General features: G+C 35.5%; 1 protein-coding gene across 2 annotated transcripts in view; it reads left to right on the top strand.

The window, feature by feature from the left end:
• Window positions 1-24,857, top strand: part of UGGT2 (UDP-glucose glycoprotein glucosyltransferase 2) — an 83,784-nt gene that overhangs the window by 8,698 nt on the left and 50,229 nt on the right. For both annotated transcript variants that reach the window (XM_065057097.1, XM_065057108.1), the window contains exons 4-13: window positions 787-899; window positions 2,236-2,410; window positions 4,633-4,729; window positions 5,779-5,863; window positions 8,414-8,514; window positions 11,616-11,715; window positions 16,056-16,116; window positions 21,354-21,445; window positions 22,880-23,030; window positions 24,065-24,184. In XM_065057097.1, coding sequence (XP_064913169.1) covers window positions 787-899; window positions 2,236-2,410; window positions 4,633-4,729; window positions 5,779-5,863; window positions 8,414-8,514; window positions 11,616-11,715; window positions 16,056-16,116; window positions 21,354-21,445; window positions 22,880-23,030; window positions 24,065-24,184 — 1,095 coding nt within the window. The remainder of the gene's footprint in view (window positions 1-786; window positions 900-2,235; window positions 2,411-4,632; window positions 4,730-5,778; window positions 5,864-8,413; window positions 8,515-11,615; window positions 11,716-16,055; window positions 16,117-21,353; window positions 21,446-22,879; window positions 23,031-24,064; window positions 24,185-24,857) is intronic.

The raw sequence follows: 24,857 nt of genomic DNA, 5'->3' as shown, positions 1-24,857 counted from the left end.
TTAGTGGACTTCTTATGTCTCTCTTTATTTTAGTATTTGAAAAGTTGAAAACATAGAATAGTCAAATAACTGCTTTGTTAATTTCAAAGTGGGAGGACACAAATTCACTGTGCCTCTAGCCTAAAACTGCTCCTCCTCCTTTCAGCAATGCCACCTTCAAGATAAAGTGAGAAATATGTGTTTCTGAAAGGTAATAAGCTGTAATAAAGTTAGGAGTTTTGCAAGTGTTCTCTGGAGGAATATCACTATCTCAGACTCGTATTTTCATTTTTATCGTTCAGCTTGTGAATCCAGAGACATTGACAGGCAGTCATGAGTTTGCTGTTGTACATGGGAATAGCTGAATAGAGTTTAAAAACAAATAAGGTGGGGGGTGGGAAGGAGAGAGAATGAAAATTTGATGTTAATTGTTTGGGATTTATTGGTTAGCAGTCTAATCTTTGTACATTAACATGATTGCTGACAGCAACTAAAACTTCTTAAAAACGTCAGAGTACAGGCTGCGATTTCAGCTTCTGGAGGAGATTTCTGATCCCTGTCTTTCTAGAACACTAATGGACTTGCATTTTCTGGAGTGCATTTCATAGTCTACATCTCACAGAGGTTATAAGGTCTTAATCTTCAAATATTTTCCATTACCTTTTTTCACATGTACCCGATTTTGAATGGGCTTAATTAGAAACACAACTCAGTGGCAGCTGTTGAGTTATTTTAATCAAAGGGATGTGAGTTTCAGTTGAAGTGCAATCAAAGAATTCTGGTTGAGTATAATTGTTGAAATATTAGATTGCAGCTGATGAACCTCCACCAGAAGGCTGCAGTGCATTTGTGGTTATCCATGAGAAGCACACCTGTAAGACTAATGAAATAAAAAAGCTGCTGAAGAAGGCTACTAAGAGGTAAATGTAATGATCTACTTTACGAGGAAAAAACAGGTTACTAAAGAGAAAAATGTATTATTGTATGTAGACTCGTAGTACTTTGAAATTTTATGTTCTACTTACTTGATAACGCCAAGCCCATAAATCCCTGTTTACTGGATACTTAAAGACATACCCGTTTAAAGTATATGTTGTTTTAGAAGAGTTACTTTTGGGTTTGAAATATTTTAAACACTTTATGAGAATTCATCAATTATGAATCAAAGTAGCATTTTAAAATAAAATCATAGAGCTTTTCTCCTCTAACCACATGGATAATTTTCTATTTCTTCTCCTTTTTTTGTAACCTAAATATGACCACCCCATACAATGTACTTTCTGTACACACTTACCACTTAATGCATCCGAGACAATACTTATGCTGACAGACGTTTCCATGTAGTCAGTGCTGCTGCATTTGAGGTTTTCTGGATTGTAAGGGCTTGGCACGGGAGTGGAAGAGGAGTCTTCCTTTGCTGGCATAACCTTTCCTCACCTTGTGCGAGACTTTGCACCTGCCAAGCCTTCCTGCGGGCTTTGTCCTGTGGAAACTAGCGTCAGTCCAGAGTGAATTCGGACTGTGAAGTAAAATATGTAAAACCTATCAAAATAACAAATAACAGCAAAATAATGGAAGTGAAATATTTAGTCTCTATTAAAAATATATATTTTGTATTTTTTCAAGACTTGTATGTAACTTGTTTGTTTTCTGCAATGGTCAAAGTCACTGTAATAGTCATTAGTGTCTATACCCTCAGCCACTTCATGGAGATATGTAGAATTGAAAGGTGATTTAGTAGGGCATATTTCTTGGATTTTTTTTTCTATCAAATAAAAACTGGAAAATCACAAGACCTGAAAAGCTATACGTATAACCCCAGTTACTTTCCATGTGTGTTAGCAGCTTTCTCAAACTTCACTGAATATCCCTCTGTCACTCACTGATTGCACCGCACATCTCTTGTAGATGTAATGCATCATTTAAATTAAAAGCCTCCAGCTGTAACTGGTTGTTGCACAAAATCTAGAAGTGCTATCCTTTTCATTTGCTCTCTATGTTGTGATTTGACAAAGTATGTTAAATGTATTTATAGTTGATGCTGCTTTTTCAGTTTCTTAGACTTTATTTGCAGTTTTGGTGTTCTGATTTCATTTGTGAGCAATCATTATTATTTCATCATGATTTTAACATGGCTTTTATACTTTTAGCATATAAGCCCTTACTAATTTTTTGAATTTTGAAGTAGAAAAGCTGCCACTGTTTTAATTTCTTTTCTGCATATGTAATATCACAATTCTTTCTTTTTAAAACCAGACCCAGGCCATATCTTTTTAAGGGAGATCATAAATTCCCAACTCTCAAAGAGGATGGCCCCGTGGTTATTCTTTATGCAGAAATGGGTACAAAAGACTTTGTCAAATTCCACAAGATTTTATCTGAGAAGGCGCAAAAGGAGGAAATTGTTTATGTTCTCCGGCATTATGTTCAGGTATGCAATTCAAATTAACACTGATTCAGTAAACTGCTACTATTCTGTCTTTATTTTGCTTACTTTTTGAGAAAACATGTTTTCTACATTTATTTTTGCATTTGCCTAAATCATGTGTGATATATATTCTAATTTTAAAACTCTCTGGGTTAAGTGATTCTCAGTGAAGCTGGGAAAGCATGATAATATTATCTAATCCTGCATGCAAGCACTGTTTGCATCACTGATTAATCTTGAAATATCGCTTTTTTGGTTATACATCTGGGTTTTGTACATTGTACAAAGACCTTGGGTGAATCTTGCGGCAGCAGACTGAACATAATAATAACAAGAATTAGAAAAATGAGAAATAACATAGAAAATCAAGTTGAAAAAGAATTAATTATAATTTTATATGTTCTCAGTATAATCTTACATGTTCATTGTAATACAGCAGCTTGGGCTATCACAGTCAACATCACTGACCAGGTTTTCAATGCTTGCATTCCACAGTGTCAGTATTTTAACCATGTTTCTGAATGCTTTTTTTAACTTACTCTTCTCCCTGAAACAAAACAAGACAAGTGCCAGTACATGGAACTATATTGTTGCCACGTTTGGTTGTTGGAAGGTTTTGGTAATAATATTCAAAGTATAGCTCTTAAATAGTGTGGCTAATACAAGAATAATCTCATGGGGTGAGAGGTTGCTATGTTTTGTGTAGACCAGGCATTTCAGGGAGATGAGTCTCTAGTTTGCAGATGACTTTGAGTTGTTTGCTCACAGTAATGAAATAGAGAATTTGAGGAAACCAGTCTTAAATTCTAAGCTCTGTGGGGTATAGTTTTTACTGAACTTTATGTTCTTTTGAGCACTTTTATTTCTATTAAATACCTACAGTCTCCTTGCTCTGACTGGCTTATGCACCATGGTTCCCCAAAATGCCTGTTGTCTTCCTTAGAATCACAGAATGTCCTGAGTGGGAAGGGACCCACAAGGATCATCGAGTCCAACTCCTGTCCCTGCACAGGACAACCCCACAGTTCACACCATGTGTCTGAGGGCTTGTCCAGTCTCTTCTTGAACACTGTCAGGCTTGGGGCTGTGACACCTCCCTGGGGAGCCTGTTCCAGTGCTGCACCACCCTCTGCGGGAAGAACCTTTTCCTCATGTCCAACCTAAACCTCCCCTGGCACATCTTCCTGCCATTCCCTTTGGTCCTTCCTGCACTTTCTCTCTTCAGACTGCTCTTCCCTTTTCTTTCTTCCTCGCAACCTCCGTTTTTATTCTTTGGTTCCCACTGAGACAGATTCTCCCTCGTTTTTTATGTTAAATGCCAGAAGAGGGAGCCTTGAGAGCATAAGAGGTACCATCTTTCTGCTGTCATTTTTTGTGCCAGTATCACCAAGACTGCTTAGAGGGTGCAGCTCTCTCTCCAATTGAGATTTGCTTAGCGGACCAACAGAGAAAACTCCCAGCTCTGCTGGGATTTTAGTTGTGGGATGGAGGATTCTCGATGCAGAATGGTTCTTAGACATTGCAAGCTAAGGCTTTCAAGAAATTGCTGCTATGCATATGCCGATTGCATTTTGGTAAGGGGATTGTTGTACATTTTTGGCAAATTAGGGAACTTTTTCAAAAATAAGTATGCTCTGAATAATTACGATGTTGAATGTGAAACTTCCACTCCAAAGTTAGAAATAGTTGTTTGCTTTTAATAAGTGGCAATGTGTTTTCTGCAGTGATATGCTAATACATTTTCTTAACCCTTCTTGCAGAAGGTGATTAACTCTTTTGTCAAAGCTTCTTTCAGTCTGATGAGAGAGTTTCCTCCTAACATGCTGAAAGTCTGGCAAAATTACAAAGAAATTAATAACAGTTTAAAAGGTGAATTGTACGGCACCAGTAATCATATAGGGTGCTACCAGTTCTGCCTGTTCTAATCCTCCTTCTAATGTTATGTGAACAGACCATGATTTTGACACAGCCTTTCTGTGGTTTGCAGGAGATGGAGTCCTTACTTTTTGTTACACACCTTCTCAATAGACTGTCAATATGCCTTGCATGGCTCTTGTAATTTGTTTGGTGTAGTATTTTGTACTTGGAATAATAAACTGAAAGGTGCATTGAAGTTATGGCTGTCATAACATTTTAAAGTTACAATATTAGATATTGTTATTCTCCTATAACTACAGTTTTTTAAAGTTCTTTTTTTGTTCTGTTAAAATAATATCGTCAAACAGAAACCAAGTTCCAGAAAAATGTATTTATCTGGATATGGTGTAGAACTTGCAATAAAGAGCACAGAATATAAAGCAGTAGATGACACGCAGGTTAAAGGTATGTGGGTTTATTTATTTATTTATTTATTTATTTATTATATCTTGTCAGAGATACTATTGAAATATGTTATAATCTTCAGTTATAAAGTCAGTAAAGTTTTGTAGGTTGTTTCTTTTTAGAGAAGGAAGTCTCGGGCTTTAGGAACTAAGACATGAAAATCTATGCAAGCTTTTGTAAACAGCTGTGCTTAGGATATAGTTCATTACCTAACCTCTGATTGTTGTTTTCTGTGGCTCTTCAAAATGTAACCCATTCTTCTTCCTTTCAGTAAGTGAGATTGTTTAACTTTTGTTCTTCAATTACATTATGTCTGTTGGCATCTCTAATACGCTAATTACTATACTATCTGCATATTAGAGTTTCAGGTGTGAAGCTTTTTTCTGAATTTACATAGAAATACTTTCACAGTCTTCTGTAGGAAAGATGTGCTGTATCATAGAATTTTATACCAGTGTTATGTTACTGTGTGTTGAAATAAGACATTTACCACAGAAAGTGGTAGCTCTAGCGTTCTGACATGGAAAAATTAGTTTGCGTGCACATTTACACGATATAAAGAAAGTTAACTCTCTTTAGTAAGACTAAGGTAATTTGACTAAGGCCTTTGAGTCATGTCAAAAACAGTTCATTTTTTTTTTTAAGGGAAAGAAACTGTTAGCTGAAAATTCAAGTGCTTTAAAGTTATCATGCTTTTCAAGCATGAATTTGGGAGTAGTTTGCTAATAAGAGTTATACCTTACCACTTAATCAGACTGAGAAATAGCTATTTTGGAAGGTGAACTATTTAACCCTAACAATTTAATTTATATAAAAAACGTAACTGTTCAATTAATTATATTTAAAAAATAATTTGGATGTATCTGAGTTCTCTAAAGTGATTCATTCTGATGCCAAAATATGAAGGCATATGTAGTATAAATCTAAATTACATCAGGGAACTACAACTTTCCGATTGTATGTTTCTGTTAACTGTTTTATCATTCATAAGAACATAATACATCATTAACTTTCTTCGTTCATATTGTCTACATATGCTGTATGTTCAGGAGCAAATGAGACAAAAGAAGAGGCAGATGAGGAGGAGGAGGAGGAGGAAGGTGATGTCCAAGGATTTCTCTTTGGCAAATTAAAGTGAGTTGATATAATTAAACTTCTGCATTTGTTCCTTGAACTAGAACAAAAAAAAATAGAAGTGAGATTTATGTTGGAAATTACTTTCTTTGCCACTGGCTAAAATTCTGGTTAATTTTTTTGTATATGTCTTGTGAAGGTAGGGACAAGACACTTGTTTATTCTGTTCATTTCAATTTATTGCTTTTAGTTTTCTAATTCTCTTAGAATGTATACAGTAAACTGTTTTTAAAGCAAAAAAATTCCGTCTGGACAAGTCCCAAAAACTTAGAACCCCACGTTTTCATGTTTGCATCTGCAGTAAATTGTTGCTGCTACTCCAGTAGAATCAAAATGTTGTTTTTCCGCATACAAGTAGTAGCACAACAAAACCAAACCCATATGTTACAGCTACATAAGATGTTTTTAAGATGGAGTCATTCATTTCTTAGAGTTAAGGAGCGTTATTTATTGGAAGATAAGCTTACTATATGTCTTCTTATTTTGGAGTTCACCAATTTGTGTTATCTTCTAGAGGGAACTCTTTTCTCTCCAAATTGCAGTCTGTTAGGTGAAACTGGATGCTACCTTGTGGAGGCTTCCTTCCAGTCCACTGTTAATTTTGTGGATGCAGTCACCAAAAGTGCTTCCTTTTTCCTATAAAAGGTCCATGCAGTGAATCATAAATCCTATTTTTTCTTCAACAAGAAACTCAGGAATGTGGGCCTTCGCTAGTATCATTCTCTCTCTTATTATGTAAAGCAAAAAGTAAACTGGTTTGTAGATATTCTCACCAACTTGTAAGTCTTCTCAGAGTTCAGAGCTAGTAATGCTGTCTAAATTCTTGAGAGCCCATCTGCTTTCTGCCTTTAAAAATTAAGCACATAAAGACAGAAATGCACCTACACCTACAGGCTTCCTTGTTTCTCTTATATATTAGAGACCTTCCACAGCAAGTAATATCAAATGTTTATGTAATATCTTTATCTGAGATTTTTTTTCTTCTTCAGTTGTGCTAGGTTTAGCTGTGCTGAGGTTCTTGATGTTGTACTGTGACTAATTTGCAAAGCTGTCAGATAATTACTCAGACTTTTTGACATTGTTTATAGAGTCATATTTTTTATTCTCCGTTTCATGCTGGGGGTGAAAGAGATGTTTCAGTAATCTGTAAATTGTCCCTCAGTTATAGCTATGTCAAAGGTCATACTTTTCTCAGCTGTGAAATAGTTATGAATCTAAGCAGAAGATATAAAATCTTAGAAATGCAACTGTTTGCATGTGCAAATTAATGTAATTAAATTCCACATCATGCTACATATCCAGAGAATAGTAGCTTTTTTCAGTTGGCTTTACGTGTGTTTGCTTTTGTGCATACATTGACCATAGTGTGAGCAAGAGAAATGAGGGACCAAACATTAATAATAGATCTTGGTTGTGGCTTGTGGCGAGGTCTTATTTGTCAGTTGTTTTTCATTCACAGAAGAACCGAAGGTCTCAACAACAACAAAAAAATACATATCATCAAGGTAAATTTGCAAAGAAGGCAGTAAGCCCAGTAATTAAAGAGCTCAAAACTAGTTAAGAGTTTGCTGCTTCATAGAGGGATTTCTAAGAGCACGAGCTGTTTGTTGTTTCAAGGTCTATATTACAAGTAAGAAAAAAGGAATTTTCTGTCTTTGTTTCCCTTTTCAGCTAAGTACACTTTCTTTGAGGAACCTGGACTATATTTTAATTCCAGATCAACAAGTCTTTATCAGTGATATTTTTCTTTTTCTATAAAGCACAACGGTTAATATCATACAACAGCTAAAAGATGAGGAGTGAGGGATTCCTTGCAAAACTTCTAAAATAAAACATGAAATATTACAGAACCTGAAGTCTTAATGCATTATATGTCTGGGTTTTAGCTACCTTTTGCTTGTTGTTCAGTACTTCTAGTAGAAGAAGCTTTAGAAATCTGATGGAGATTGAGTTCAAGGGTATCTTGTAGGAGGCTGAAGTCTCTGCCCTCAGAACTTCCTTGCCCAATTTGAAAAAAAAGCCAAGTATTTTGGCACCATGCTTTTTATTGGGTCTGACTAGTGAGTTGTGTGCTTGAAAGCTTGATTTTGTCAGTGATGTTTATTTATAAAATATGTTCTCACCAATGCCTTGCCTATATCTTTTGCAGGTAATATAACAAAGTCTGTGTACAGTTACAGTTAATCTGTTGTACGGTTAAGATACAGTTAGGTATACATTACACTATAGTAAACTAACTATAGTTACCCATATTGTGTGTAAATACTGTTTAATCTTTGAGTTCATATATTCGTTCAAACTTTGTGACAGGGTTTGAGACAGATCACTGCAAACTAATTTAACTCCTCCTTGTAATTAACTGGATTTAGTCCTCAGCAATCACCTCTTCTCACCACAAATCCTCCTTTTTGTGTCGAGAATGAATAAAATTTTAATTCTTTTTTGTCACCTTAAAGATACAACGTTAGCTGTGGGCAATACTGTGAATGAAAGCAGACGTTGATGGATGTAATTGATTTTGCCTTTTTTTGAGAAAATGTTTTATCATAGACAGATGCATCCTGATCTGAAAAATAATCTGAAAGAGTTTAAAAAACATCTAATTGAAACTACTAACAACATGGAACCACTGAAGGTTTGGGAGCTACAGGGTATGTATTGCATTTTTCTGCATTAACACAGTAGTCTCCTTAATTTTCCTTTGCTATGTTGATGTATCAAAATTATGGTAAAATTTTGTTTTAAAAAGAGACATACGGTTTCATAAAAAGGCAGTATTATGTCAAATATTTTAAAATAACGTGTTGGTATCTTGTCCTAGTGTTATATGCTAGAAATTAAAGGAACATTGAAGTAATTTTATAAGGTGGAGGATCGTAACTAAATTTACTGATTTTAAAGAGAAAAGTTGTATTGCCTGGTTTTCTGCCTGGTGTGTTATCCTGAATGTTAAGTTTAGTTTCAGATATTTTTTTTGAGAGATCAGGCAAAAAGTACCATTTTAATATGACTATTGAATCAGGACAAAAAACAGGTTAAGACAGTTTGTTTTCTTTAATTTAAAATGTTTAACTTTTATCAGTACTGCAGTTCATATGAACACTTTTTTTCATATAACATCAAATGGAAGAACGTGCTTTTAAAAGCTGTGGGAAAGGAGAACAAATATATGGAAGCTGTTTTTTTGAACAGCTTCTGTGCTGATGACCTGCAGGACATTCTATAGCTTGAATGGAATTATAAGTCACTCTAAAATAGGTCCCTAAAATGTCATGACACTTAAATTTAGGCAACTGAATTTTACCTGTTAAATTCTTCAGTTTTAGAGGACAACCAGCTCAAAACTGATCTGCCTTTATACCAGTGCAATGAGAGTCCAAGCAATCATCTGAACTTCAGTTTCTTTTTGAGACGCTGACTGTTACGGAGCTTGTTGTCAGAATCCAGTCTGAAACTGGCTGAGATAATTGTTATTCACTTGCAACCTTTTATCAGTGAACTCCCCTTCAGCTGCAGGATTTATCTTCGTCCAAAATTTTAAACCAAAACCCATCACATTTCAGCTCTCCCAATAAATCTACCATGCAAATAAATAGAAAATTCTCACCTAGTTAGTTTTTTTTTTAATGTGATTTCAATACCGTTCTGTAGATGTTCAAGCAGAAGCAACTGTGAAGCTTTTGATCCTTTTAGTGTCTACCTTCAAAAGCCGGTGTAAAATCTCTGTTTAGTGGTGGTCTTTTCTGTAGTGTCATGGCTATATAGATAAAAATGACGTGTGTGCTGCTCCCCAACAACCAGCTCATACAACGCTGAGGACAGTTAAATGCTGGGATGCTGTATGTTCAGTGCCAGGAAAACAGGGACTGGCGTGTGATAGGTATGTTCAGGGCCTTTTTGGACAGCAGGTTGTCAGAGCATACAAAGTGGTGCAGTGGTTTTGATACTCCTGACATGAGTGGGTGTTTTCTCTGGTACATTTTCAATGAATTATTGGCTCAGCTACTCTCTTATTTCCTTTCATTAGCTTCCAAGTAAAAATTTAACTAAATTTAACCAAAACTCCTTCAGCTATATGGCATACTTCTATTTATAAATGACCCTAAGCACCATTCAAGGGTTGTTTTTCTATAGCCTTTATGTTTTAGGTAAGCAATTAGGTTTACTGTTCGTAGTGAAAAATGAAGCATAGAGCATCAACATATTGGTATTCCCTTTAATAACTCATTCTTTTATCTATGTGAACAGTCTCTTGATCTCTAGTGCTTTATTAGCTTTCAAAGCATACTTTGAGATCTGCTCTAAGCTCAGGATCATCTTTTCCCCAAAGTCCCCTACTCTGCTCTCTCAGCTGTGTTAGGGGACTGCAAGGGGAGGTCTGTAAGTGACAGTCACTGATCAGAGATAACCAAGAAGGTAAAAAAGATATGCCAGTTTTGCTTGGTGGGATTTGAATATTTGTACTCTAATATAAAATGGGAATTATTTACAATTTATGAAGGATTTTAAATGTATGTCCTAAGTGCACAGCAGGTGAGCCATCACTACCTGTAGTAATGGTGGCAATTAGGTATTGCTTCACCTGATCACAGCTTGTGTGGCTGCTGAAACGGATCTGAAACATGCTTTTTGAGGACAGTGATCTCTTTATACATTTTTTTTAAAAGTATTAATAAATACTAAGTTAACACGCTACCTCTCTGACTCATCTATTGTCTAGCCAAAGTGTATCGTATCAGGCTAAGCTAGGAATGTGTGCTATTTGCTTTTCTTCGGCTCTTTTTTAATAAAAAATCCTGATTGCTTCGAAGTTCTGCTTGGCAGCATCCTCTATCACTTTCTGCCCAGCGCTTTTTACTACATGTGGCATCAACTTTCCTCCAAGTGAATAACCCAAGGCCCTCAGTTTCTGTTCATATATCTTAACTAGCAGATTATGAGGAAAAAGCATCATTGCCCTGCGGTAGTTAGGCAGACTGTATCCAAAGTACATGGAAGCCCCTGGTATATTATTGCCTTACCCTATTGGTACCAAAATTGGATTTTCTCCAGTCTCACATGCCAAGATATGTCACAGCAAAGTTAAGCACCAGAGGAGACTGACTGAATTTTTCCATGAATTACGAACTTTTCCAATATACAAAAATTGACTTCATTCTGAGAAAAAGTATAGAGAGGATAATTAGATCCCTTTAAAAATTGTGCTGGACACTTAGGAGAACTGAAATTTGACAGTAGATTGGCTTTTCTTTCATGAGTCATCATTTATATCCCTGTGAAATTGCTGCTCCTCTTGAAAATGATGCACCTCACAATGCTCAGTACAGCCTTCTACATTGAACGTATCTGTTCTCTGAAAATCTTATTAAGTCCTGGGGCTGGAAAAGTCTTATTCTTTACTGCAGTTACAGGTGTCTGTAGGTTGGTGCGTATCTAGGTTTGAGCCTGATACTGTCATAGTATCACCTGATGAATTGCCTGGTGTTTTTCAGTGTATTTTTGTAAACTCAGAAATCACATGTACAGTGTGCACACTCAGGATGGATGAGCAGAATTCTGTAGGAAAGCCTGAATTGGGTATTTCCAACTTTTAAGTGCCTGTCTTTTCAACCTTAATGATCTCATTTCATAATCTTTTATAATGTATACTTGAAACACAAAAGAAATGTTAATGGTGAGAGGATGTATGTGGAACAGTGTTGATTGAGAATAATATTTTTGGTGATTTTGTTTTGTTTTGTTTTTTCCCTAGATCTTAGTTTTCAAGCAGCTTCTCGAATTCTATCTGCCCCTGTTTATGATGCCTTAAAGGTAATGAAAGACATAGCTCAGAACTTCCCAATAAGAGCCAGGTATGATACTCTAAGCTTGCTTTTCAAATACTGTTTTTAATGTTCGTGTTTGAATGTAATGACAGTAATATAGCTTTATATCCAAATCCTTCAGTCAGGTGTTTATTTTGCAGCTTTCTGGGTGGATCCCGAGTAATTTCACTGAGTAGAAAATAACTCCTGGGAGAGCTCACGATCAGACTTAGTTAAATGTTTCCTCTCTGATGCAGGAGATATCATGAAGGCATCCTGCTCCTTCAGGCACTTACTCCCAGTCCTCTGGGCTGCTTCTAGAATTGTATTTTCAAGGGTGCAAAATTCTGTTGAAGTTATATCAGATCTGCTTGCAGTAGGAAGAGGCAAAATTTTACTAGTTTTGTATGGCGTCCACCCACATTAGTTTAAAGCACAACATTGCTGGAAAGATGGGGCCCTAGCTACTGTATGTTGGTGTTCTTACTGGGGAAGGTCTATCTCCCATGACAGATAACTTAACAAAAGATCAAGATAAATATTAAATAAATGAATAACATTTTCCTCTGTACTGATATTAAATATTTTTTCTTCTTGCAAGCCAGTTTTATTGTAGTTGAGAAATGCTTTTCTTTATATTTAACAAGTTATTTGTGTAATCCTATCAGCAGTATTTGCTTGAATTACTGAATTAAATATGATGCTAAATAGAGTTATTAACTCAGTGTGTTTTTACATTTTACAGCTCTTGTTTAATTACCACATGATGTTTCATTGTCGTCTCTGGTATTCTGTTAGAGAAAATCTACACTGTAATGGAAAAAGTATCTTTGTAAGACCTTGTTTCAAGGATGAAAAATAACCTTCAAAATGCCTGAAACATAATTATTATGAAATAGTAAGGTACAAGTTTACATTTAGATTAGCAATCAGAAAATGCAGCTTTTCATTAGAAGGTAGTGGAAATGTACATAACATTGAACTGCAAGGCCAGTTCTGTTCTTTAAAGGACAGGGGAAAACGTCAGTTTGAAGTACTCTAGGTGACATTTAAATAATTGATTTAAAAAGTCATTAACATTGTTACATTCCACTCCCACTCCTGCCGTGTGTTTGAGGCATTAGAGCACAATTTACCTACTTCTCAAACATTGTATTTTTATGGATAAAAGTATAAGAAGACTGTAGAATTATTCAAAGGGCACTGCAGTTCCTGTCCTGTATAATTTATACTAATATGCTAATCTAGCATGTTGTTTTTAATATGAGATTACAAATATTTAAATTATTTAAAGTTGTAGGTCTGCATTGACAACAAACTTAAATCAAGGGGCATTGTGTAAAAACAGTGCATAAAACATGTTTTCTTAATAATCTAATCACAGCCTGCTGAGTAAAAAATACTAGTTTGGAAAAAACCCACACAACAAACTAGAATAAATAGGAAATGAAAACATATTGCTTAAGCACTTTAGATGGGTAACTGATCATGATAACAGTAGTGGTTTAAAGTAGTTTAAATTTCACATAGTTTAGATATGGAAAACATTTTTTAGTTATGCAGATTTGGGTTTGAAAAGGCTGTATAAATATTTTAGAACTGTTGTTATGAAAATAAAAAATAAATATTATATGTTCCTTAAAAATGGAAGGGTTCTTTAGACCGTAAAAAAAAAATATAGCATTCCTCTGGAAGTTTCGTTCACTTTCCAGCTTATAACCTGCATTTTTGTGTCTCTAGTTCCAGCTGAAAAGGTTAGTCTGAGGTAGATTGTATCAAATGTCAGCAGATGTAGACAGTGTAAGAACTGATATATGTCATAGCGACATTTTGATAATTCATTTCCTGGACTATTTTTCACCTTTTATATGGTGTATGTGTGTCATATAAATCTGTTATTTAAGAATATAATAACAGGAATTCTAATACTTTGTTTGTTGCTATCCATTCATCATTCATGAATGGTAACATTATGAACATGTTAAGGTTTCCTTTTCCCCCCCAGTTTGCAGTAATATATAGCTACATGTTCTTCCAGATAAGAGGAAAGATGCATTAAATTATGTGTTAGAATATATTCCATCCTTAAGGTCATACAAGAACATTCCTGCACCATGTAGAATGGTAATTAGTATCTGTTTGCTTTCATTTAATCCATTAAGGTGTTTCTGTTTGGCGAGTCCCTAGCACGGAATATGTATTATATGAAAACAATGCATAAAACTTTGAAGTTTTGAACAAATTGAATTAATGACTGAACTCTAAATGAACCAATGTCTTTCACAGGTACTTTTACACTTGTTACCTGAAATTCTTAGCGTCCCTCTCAACAATTGGCCGTCACACTTTCTCCTTAAAATCTTTCTAGAATCCTGCATGGTCAACTGCCATGCATAGATAAAGTGCTCATTAATGATTCTTTAATGTGTTACTTTCATATTACCAAAAAAAGCTGTCAGTAAGACTTACCTTTTGCTCATAAGTATTTTACTTACTTGCTAACATCGGGCCAGCTTTGTCTTCTCCGTTCCACCTTTTTATTATTTTCCCATTATTCTTTTATCTTTCTGCCCTACTACTCTAAGCTATTTGGGAAGTTTCAGGTTGTTTCTTTTATCTGTGCAGTTTTTATCGTCTGTGTATAGAGAATGACACATTGACTCTGAGAGTTGCAGGCCGTACTACTATTTATGTTGTGTTTAGCAAGATAAAAAGCAGAGGGTTTTTGCCCTAACATTTTTATTTCACGACTCTGTAAAACTATTGATATGAAGTCAAAATAATAGTTGTGTTAGTATTGCCATGCATTGAATTTCCACCTTTCTATGGAGTCCTTCTGTTAGGTAGGTGTTTTGCTTGTTGGCTAAGTAAATTCTCAGTAGTAATTCCCATCAGTTATAGATGTTCTTTTAATAGAAAAAGTTCTGTACGTTTCCTGAATGAAATCTGGTGCTGGTGGAAAGTCCCGTCAAGCAGCGTCCTACAGAGATTCCTGACCTGATAGTGTTTTTTCCTAATCCTTCTCTATTTTTCCAAATTTGGCTTCAGATATTCTTCTCTTTCTACTTACAGTTTTTGTGTTGGGCTTTTTGGTGGTTTGTTTGTTTGTTTTTAATCCTACTCGCAGTGTTTCTTTTTCAATAGAAATGTTTATAGTTTCTTGCTCTCTGTTCTACAGTTTTTATTTCAGAACTTGTGAACGCAGAAATTAGTAGAGTATAAGATACGTTTACTCAGTATCGAACACACTTAATACATTCGTCATGTACCTAGAGAGTACCTAGCAATAAGATTATAAAAGCTTTTTGAGAAAGAGTTTAGTTTAGTTGAATAATAAGCAAGTTATTATGCTCATCCTCCAGTGACTACTGATAATAGTATATTTGAGCTATACTGACTGTTTTTAGTGTTGTCTTTGACATCACAGTTTGAGTTACACCTTTCTCATTTTGAGCCAAGGAAAGCCTAGCGAGTATGGGTTGATATAAATACAGCTCCTTCTTGGTCCTCTGTTGCCCTTTCATCATGTGGTCCGGAAGGGATTCATAGTGACAAACATAATCTGCCAGAGTATTTAGAGGGGGTGAAAGCAAAAAGGGTATTTAGCCATGATTAATTGTATAATATTTATAAACAAAGCTTGAAAATAATTTTGTTTGCATTTAACAAGTGGTCTCCTTGATTGCCTGGAAAGCTTGGATATTTGATTAAACTGATTTTACATCTTATTTCAAACATACTGTGAAAAACATAGAATTTACTAGTAAGATCTATTCTAAATCAGTTGGGGTCGGGGGGGGGAGGTGTAGATTTGTATTATTAAATAGCTGCTTTATTTTCCACAAGTATTGAAGTTGGCTCAGTAAGGTCACTCTCCATTTTGTTTAGGTAACTTTCTGGTTTGAGATTACTCCAGGTTTTCTTAAAGCCCTATACAGATTGTCTTAAACATGTACAATCAAGTCAAATCCTTGGCTGCCTGTGCTGTAATGTTGAGTAGCATGGACTTAGTAACATTAACTTAAAATATACAAATATAGCATTTATTTAGGTAATAATTTAGATGATTAAACAACTTTTTAATAATATACATGCTATTTAGCAGAAACAAAAAAGAAAAACAACAGGAAAGGTTGAGAGTGGTAAAAAGTATGCTGATAATATTGCTTCAGCAAAACCTAGCATAACTTTGAAATCTGGGTGTACTAGATTTAAAACAAAGTATTTGTTTTGAAAATAAAATACTTACGACACTGCATTACTCTTCTTTTTAAGTCTTAATTACAGCATTCTTCTAGTACAGTGCATTTTATATGGTATTAAAATAACATTATTTAATGCATTTTAAAAAATACAGTGGTTGAGTGATACCAGTTTTATTTTTACAGATCATTGACCAGAGTGCCTGTAGACAAGAAAATGCGAAGTGAAATAGAAGAAAATCAGAAGGTTTGTTTTTGCTCTTTCAAGTGGACATTTGAGTTACTATCATATTACTGCTTTTGGAGATTCTTACTAGTGTAGCAACCTCCACATGGTTTTTATCACAGAAAAAGAGCTCATTACTCTAAACATCTTTTACTAAATAAATACCATTGAAATAAGCAATTCAAATTTTTCACTTTCTGCTGGTTTTGGTACTTTTTCCTTCCCCTCTTCTCATTTTACAGAATTAGGCAAGGACAAACAATTTTTACAGAGTGTTATGCTCAGTCATAAAGTGTGTGCTGTGAAAGCAAAATGGGTATTAGTTGATTTTTCTAGCGCTTTGGTGTTGAATCTGCATCTGCTGCTTATATTATGGTCGGCACAGGTGAGCTTTGAGCTTTCCACATTCTCAGAATGGCACGTGCAACTATTCTGCAAAGTATTTCAAACATCACCTGCGGTAGATGGTAGATATATTTTCATCCTTGATGCACTGAATCTTTTGGGTATTACGCGAGTAGTCATTGTTCAGGTGATTTTTGACTGATCTGAGATGTTTATAAGATGCCACTTAGCGTTTGCGGAGTTTGTGACATCAGTCTCAATTTTTTCTTTCTCGGTTCAGCATTTAAATATTTTCTTTCAAGTTGAGTGTTAAAAGCATGGTGGCTAACAATTGATTTTAGGACTGCTAACATGAAGTGACATCCATAGCACTGTCCTTAATCTCAATCTTCAGAATATATTTTCATATGGTGTTAAGACTGACCAACCACCATAGTAAAAGGGATTTATTTCTTTCTTACTTTTGCAACATTTCCATCTATCATTTTGCTTTTTATGCATTCAGGCCTTTTCCTCCTGCCTTGCCAAGACTAGGATCTCCAGGGAAATGCCTTTCCAGTTGCTTCCACCTTCCAAAACAGCAAAAGCAAACCACGACCCTGTTGTGTTGATACAGTCTTCTTATCAAGACCTTGTCATCTCCCTTGTAGCAAAAATTTCACATAAATGTGTTAGAGCTCTCCACCACACAAAACTAACATAAAGCTGAGTATTTCATGCCCAAACAGTAGCAGACTCAAGTTTCACATCCTTGTAAACAGTTATGCAAACAATTGTGTAGGGCTTTCTTTTTGTCCGTAGGTGATTACATGTAGGACTGGTATATTGAGAATACATTTTGTATATCCAGCAGTTCACCTTCTTGAGCCCTTTGGCTTTCTTGTGTGCAGGGTGCATGTTTGATTCTTGAGTTTTCACAAAGATCTTAGAGGGAACTCAACATTATGCAGACCTCTTGCTTCTTGCACTAGTGAGAAGTGCCATAACTTTTGCTCAATGGAGCAAATCAGCATTTGCACCCCCATTCATTGCTTTCTGTATACATCTGAGACACACATTTTCCTATATCTCTTTGTTGTTTGGGTTATAGTCAGGGTAAAGCAAAACAAAGCCCCGATGATTGTAGTTTCCGTGGAGTATGAGTGGTGGTATCAGGACTTCCCATGTTTCTTGATGAAGTCTTTGCAATGTCTTTCTCAAATCTCAGCTCTGTTAACACAAAAAGCAAAAGCAACTGCTAAATCAGTAACAACTCCTCCATCCCAAAATGAAACAAGAAAAAAAAGTAAAGGTATACAAGGAATTAAAATGGCTATTGTGACTAAGTATCAGGATTAGTAACTAACCTTTGGTTTGAAATGAAGATGTCTGCATTTACACACCTTTATATGGTATCTAAACTCCTGTGATGACAATGAAGATGCAGTCAGTGGGCATCAAAAACAGTTTAGCTCACTCAGTGGTTGTTTTGTGGGGCATGGCTGAGTTGCCTAAACCTGGACTTCTGATGTCATTTGAGATGCCACAGGCTATCCAAGATGACCAGACAGCTCTGGCAGATGTGTCCACTGAGGCATCTGTTCCCTTCTGTCTGACTCATACTTTTCAATCTAAGATGCCTTATCCTGAATCAAATTACATTGGATATCGATGTGGTGGGTTGGATGAATCACTCCTGTGATTCCATGACTGTATTATATACATTAACTATAACAGGATCTTAGGCACCTATCGGACTAAGCTTAAATTTCATACTGCATCTCCTGCCTGAGGCTACAGCCTTTAAACAGCTAAAAGCTAGAATCTGTTGAATGAAGGTAGAGAAGCTTCCTGAACACTGCTGCTGGAGCACGATAAATTGGCATGTGCGTTCTTGAACCGCAGCGCATCCATCTAGCAGCAGGAGCGGTGTGACCTCATGCTGTGTGTAACTGGATGATTCCCTCTCCGGATAATGAAAGTCAAATAGGAAATGCAATGGGAGGAAATAAAGGTATTAAAAGTTGAAAGACGTCTCATGGTTTAGATGTAATGAATTGATACCTAACTAAGAAATAGACGACTGCTATAGATAAAAGAAAAAGTAAAATCTCATTAAACACAACTCGCAACTTCCAGTGCAATAATTCGCTGACAGTTGAGCAAGAAAATACTCTGAGTATTATCAGTGTTAAATTCTAGTCTTAGATGCGTAACCACTCCTTCCATCAAAGTCGTCAAGGCAAATGGATGCTCTTCAGAGCAATGAAATGCTTGGCATCAGCACTGTATCATCAGGCTCAGCTCTGATTCAGCTTTTTAGACTCTCATTTCAATATCCAGTGGCTGATAATTTTGTCATTGTCCTTGCATCCATGTTAGTTAGTATGAGGATTTTTATGACTAGGGCTTATAGGAATGACCAGTAGTGGTGAGAGATCTCTCATCCTAAGTGTTGATTTCAGTGCTTTTGGGAGAGGGCCTGGTCCAGCTGATCTCACAAGATCTGCACAAGAGTCCCTGAAGGATGCTGGTAAGATTTCTTGTGACTGTAATCCTCTTGCATTTAGTGTTCGCTCCCAGAGTCCAGTGGCATTTGGGGTGATTTTTCTGCAGTCACAGTACTTTGTGGTACAACACTGGAATTAAAACTGTCATCAGAAGTGGATTTGCTAACTACAGAAAACTTCAGTGCTTCTCTGGCTGGGGGTAGAGGAGTCTCATCCCTGTGCACCTGGCTGTTTTCTTGTGTCCCTTCTGCCTATTTTGCTTGTGTCTCAGGATCAAACTGTGTAGGTAAAATGATCAGAAATTCCACCTGCTGCAAGGGCACTTGGCGTTGTCAGATGTCTGTGAAGTTTGGCTGCTTAGAAGGGGTATGTAGAGTGAGACCTGTGTGAAGCTGTGGTAGGAAAAATGTAAATGTCAAACACCAACCACTACTGCTGGTTTTTGTTTTAATGGTTGCATGTGGTTTAACAAAGATAAAGATGAAGTCCTGCACTTGGCCCAGAGTAATCCAAAGCAGCAGTTAATTATAAAGAGGTGTTCTTCCTCTTCAGTACTGAGTTTTGGGACATACCAAAAAAAACATTTCTGTAATTTAGATTAGTATAAGATTAGGAACAAAGTGAGTTTTATAAATTAGAAAAGTAAATAAATTACCTCTTTTTTTTTTTTTTTTGTTCTTTTTCCTTATCCAACCATAGGAAACTTACTGCTATGCATTTCTGCTCCTTCTTTTTGACAGGCCCACTGACATCCATTTTTGCGATGCCTACTAAAGTTTTTGTAACTAACAATTTTTTTAAAAGGCTTTCTGGTTATTTCCTAGCATTAGTGGGATGCAGTTTCCCCTAGATCCACCACAGTCTTCGCATTGTATCCGAGTTTGCATATATATATATATGTGTTTAGATACATTATATAATAACAAGCATAAGTAATTGTTACTCTTTTGTAAATCTACATACAAAAAAAAATCAGAGCACCGCACAGTTCAGTTTACACCATTAGAATAAAGTAGATTCACCAATTTCAAAAGCTGTTTTTCAAAGGCAAGGACAGGTTTTATAAAAATTCTCTTAGGCTCAGGCTTATCACAGCTGTATTTTTCCTTCATGGAGTGCCCTCCCTTTCAAACACCGATATTAGGTGCCATTATGTATATCCATTGTGCTTTGGCTTGTGAAAATGTTTATATATACTGAGGAATATGGTACCTTTTCAATGAATTATGAGTAATATGCCGATCTCGCGGATTACAAGGAACTTCAAGTGCACTGTTGTCTCATTTACGTGGGGCTGCGCTTATAATGACACAAACCAGTTAGCTTTAAGTTTCCTTGTGTTTAACTGTGAAAGTAACCACACTACATAAAAGGAATAATAGAACTTTAAATGTCCCATGTTTTTTCTCGTTTGTTCAGTGACAGGCTCATAAGTGGAGTAATGTACACAGCCCAAGTTGCTTGCTCCAAGTGTGCTTTTGTTCACACTTATTTTGTTCAGCAAGTGGGAGCTATATGGAAAAAAAATATATCTTTCTCAGCTTGCTTTTTTTCTGCCTGTTTTTGGTGCTTTCCATTCCTCTCTTGGGAATTAAGACAGATCTGGAAATCTGACTGCTCCTCATGGGGTGAGTTGGAATTAAACCGCTGCTGTTGCTCCTGTTACTTGTCTTGCTGCAGACACTGTAGATTGAACAGTGTGGTGCCTCACAGCTCTCTGGAATAAAATGATAAGGCATAACTTACTCCCTAAGTACCCTTCCTCCTGTATTTGTTTATTGTGGATTATTTTTTTCTGCTTTGCAAAGCTATGGATTTGCTGTCCTTTTCTGGTGTGTGTTTGGGGTTTTTTTTCCCAAGGCCTCTTTGGTAGATGAGATTGCGTGTTTCTAGTCTGTCTTTCCTATCTCCCCCTAACAATTGCGACCACGCATTTTAGGAATTGTAAAGATTTTAAGCTATTGAGAAGCCAGTTTGAAGTGGAGGTCTGAAGGACACATGTAGGGTCTTCCTCTGATCTCAGTTTGAAAGTGAATAGATACGTACAAGGAAGGTGCTGGGGGTAATTTTTCAAAACCTTACGAGCTTTATTTCTGTGTTTGTGCGTATTTTCATTTTCTGTTGGCAGACAGTGCGAATGTGTTCTTGTCTATGCCTTGTATGGGTAGGGACCTTGTAGGTTGTTTTGGGGGGAATTATCAGCTGTTTTATTTGCATTTTGTTTAAGTATTGAAAATGTGTTAAATAGCACTCATGTAAGTATGCTGTCAATATTTTTACCAACTCAGCTGAAAGAAGAAATTATGTGGAAGAGCTATGTTTCTGTTGTGTAGAATTACTTAAAGTTTCATCTATTTATTTATGGGTATACGTGTGAGTGTTGACATATACCTAAGTAAGTTAGCAGTACTTCTTGTTTTTAAGCATTTTCATGAAATACTTGGAATCCAACCTGGAGAAGCACGTTTATTTATCAATGGCCTTCATATTGACCTGGATTTTCATGATCCATTTAGGTAAGGTGGTATATTTTATTGGAAAATTATAGAATTATGAACTGTACTGCAAGAGTTGTGCTCATGCTGATAAATAATCTCACCTGTTGTGTTTTGGGGGCCAGGAAGTGCTCTAATAAAGGGAATACTGTTTTACAGTGGGTTTATTTTTAATATGGACATTGCATAAGTAGTTGACAACGGTATTTTCTCTTCTAATACATTTTATAACTTGCTTATAATTTAATAACTCACCACATTAAAATAATTTTGAAACAGAAGGAATCCAACATGTATATATAAAAAGGTGGGGAAAGCACTTAAAAATGTAAGTTAAATGCTTTCACATCCCTATTTCTTAATTGAAAAAAAAAATTGCAGGCATTGAATTTAGATACACAACACCTTGGGTTATTTTCAGCATGCTCGTGAGTCTGTGTCTGGCCACCTTTTATGAGAAGTTCTGTTAATACAGAACTGATCTGCTTTTTGGTATAAGAAATGTTTTTCCAATTTGTGTAATTATAGTATCATTATTTGGGGTGTGACTTGCCTCTTCTATGTAAGCACTCATAATCTGTAGACAGTTTCTCTTGCATTCTTCTGTATGTTGTCAACAGCAGGACAGGCATGACGCCTGATAAATCATCCTTGGTGACCTAAAAACTGTCAGTAAATCTACTGATGCTAAGGCTGAGGGGTTTTTTTCATTTGTCAAAGTCTACAATTTCTTATTTTCTATTTTTTTAACTCAAAATGTCTTCTTTTTTCCTTCATGGAGATTCTTAACCTGTCTTTGTTTTAGCATTTATACTTGCAATTTTTACTTAATTTTTTTCTTAGCCAGAGTTTTGAGATGGAGTCACTTAGAACTTTTTTGATACTGGTGCAAAAATAGCGCTTTTTAGTGCTAGTGCTAGGTTTAATTTAAATAGAATTTAAAATAAACTTTTCAGAATAGAGAACTCAGAATGAAGCAAGACAGAAGTAAAGGTGTTCAGAAAATCTTACCTGTTGTGTTTTACCAGGCTTTTCAGTTTTCATTTTGAATTTTCAGGTTGCAACAAATATTAGAGAGTCCTGCTGGGTCTCCAGGGAAAATGTTTTCTGTTAGAAGAACAGCATTGTGTTTCCTCCATGCTGTTCTCGGGCTTCTGCTGTGATGCAGATTTAGGGTTTATCTGTGCTACCGTCACTTGCTGCTCGCTTCTCTACATACTTGCAAACCTTCATATTAGTTGTTTAATATCTTATGATTCTGTTTTGAAATAATTCGGAGATGTGTAAGTGTGGTACTATTAACTGATTTTGTTTTAAACATTTGACTGCAGAATAACGTAGAAACTATTTTTAATACTAAAAGCCATCCTTGTGTTAAGACTTTGAAATTTCTTTTTTTTAATATCATGACAAGAGTTCTATGTAGACATTATGCATTTTTCTTCCTGAAAAAAGTATCTTAGAGACTCTTAAAGTGGAAGGAAAAGCAATGCATGGCCTTCATGAACTTGGAATCAAAGAGGAGATCCTGAGTAAATTTATGAGGTTGCATATACATCCTAAAGATGACAGTTATGCGCTAGATATTCGTCACTCTTCGATAAAAGTGAGTAATTAAACATTTATTTAAACGTTGCATATTTTATACTATGTATGAGACACCCTATCTTTTTTGTAGTATAATTAAAATACTAGACTTATAACCTTATTTCAATAAGCAGTGTAAAATATTTTGAAGAGTGGTAGGTGTTCAATATATTTAAGGAGTGATTTTCTCTAGCCTATACCTTATTAAAATTTAAAGATGTAGGATATTTAAAAGAAAAGAGGAATGTATCCAGGAGTGGTTACACACTCATAGGTATAGAATTTGACTTTACAGCAATCAGTCTAGCTATGTAATATCCTTGTATTGTGCAAGACTGCTGAATGTACTTTAAAGATATGATAATGCAATTGTGGAGAACTTAAATATTTTGCTTTGAATTGTCCAATTACTTTACCTTTTTTCTTCTATTTCAAAGTGTATGAAGTTTTCGAAGATTCTAGGCCATTGAAAAAGGCAGCTAAAATACTAATTTGCTTCACCTGAAAGACCCATATTTCACTTTTCCGTTTTCCAAGTATAGACAGGCTCACACAGAAAACATGACAAGAACGAACTGGCCATATATGAATTACTTGGTTATTTTGATATATATGAAGTGCTGCTGTGGGTTATAGCAAAATGGTGTATTTAGTTTACAAGGTGGTTATGCTGTGTTACGTACTTATCTGTGTGATGTGTTGTTTTGACCTTTGTATTGTGAAAGTAGTTTGCACACTTGAAAGCTTTTATTCGCATCCTGATACAGAGTGCAAAGGGTCTTTTTTCCTTTTCTATTAGTTTTATTATGTACTGCAAATAGAAAACCTGCACAGTTTGATCAAAACAGAAAAAAAATACTCATTTTAGAAGCTATTTTCTGTCACTATTTCAAAAAGAAGACAAACAGTTCATTTCAGGCTTTCCATGTGTTTTAAAATAGCTTTATATCTATCTATCTATCTATACATAGATAGATATATATATATATATATATATATATATTACCCAATGGTTAATACATGGTTTTTAAATGGCTGACTTTTTCATTTTAGTGGGTTAATAATATAGAACAAGATCACAGCTACAGCACATGGCCTGCGAGCTATCAGGAGCTGCTAAAGCCCACATTTCCTGGAGTTATACAGCAGATTAGACGCAATTTATATAATTTGGTAAGTTTGAAGAACTTAGTGTTCTGCATAGCTTATGTATTAATATGTGGACAGACAATTTATTGAAAAACACACATGCTGTATTCATTGTTTACATAGGTTAAAATGTCATGTTTTCGATGTGGATCGGCAATAGTACTGAAAATCTTTTTGTTTAGTGACTCATATGTGATGATTAGTCTGATTTCCAGAAGTGGTGTTTCTGTCTTTTATCTGTTGACTGTGACAGATCTATTCTCGATGAAGTGGTTTATTTCTATGAAATGTTCCCAGAAGTATAAATAATGTTAAATTTTACATTCTACAAAAAAGACCTTATTGGTAACCTGGACTTACTTTCTAATCAGGCTGTAAATACATATATATGATGACTTTTTTTTCTGTATGTTTGGCCATGTAACGAAAGGCAAAGACAGTGGACATATCCAGGACTATGTCATCAAACTAAATTCTTTGAAGTCTGTAGGAGTGAGAGGTGAAGGAGTGAGGTGAAGGAGTGAGGTGAGGTGTAGGAGTGAGGTGAAGACTATACAGCCGATTGATTTCTCAGGACTGTTAACTTGTGAATGTCAAGCTTAATTAATTGAGATAGTCTTTAGATGCTGCCATAAAAAGCAGTATTTTAATTCCCATGTACTACTTGGTTTTCAGGCTTTGTAAGCAAGCTGTTTAT

The sequence above is a fragment of the Columba livia genome, chromosome 1 (assembly GCF_036013475.1).
Source record: "Columba livia isolate bColLiv1 breed racing homer chromosome 1, bColLiv1.pat.W.v2, whole genome shotgun sequence".
NCBI lineage: Eukaryota > Metazoa > Chordata > Aves > Columbiformes > Columbidae > Columba > Columba livia.
Note: the sequence above shows the minus strand (reverse complement) of the source record. Positions and strands in the feature narration are given on the sequence as shown.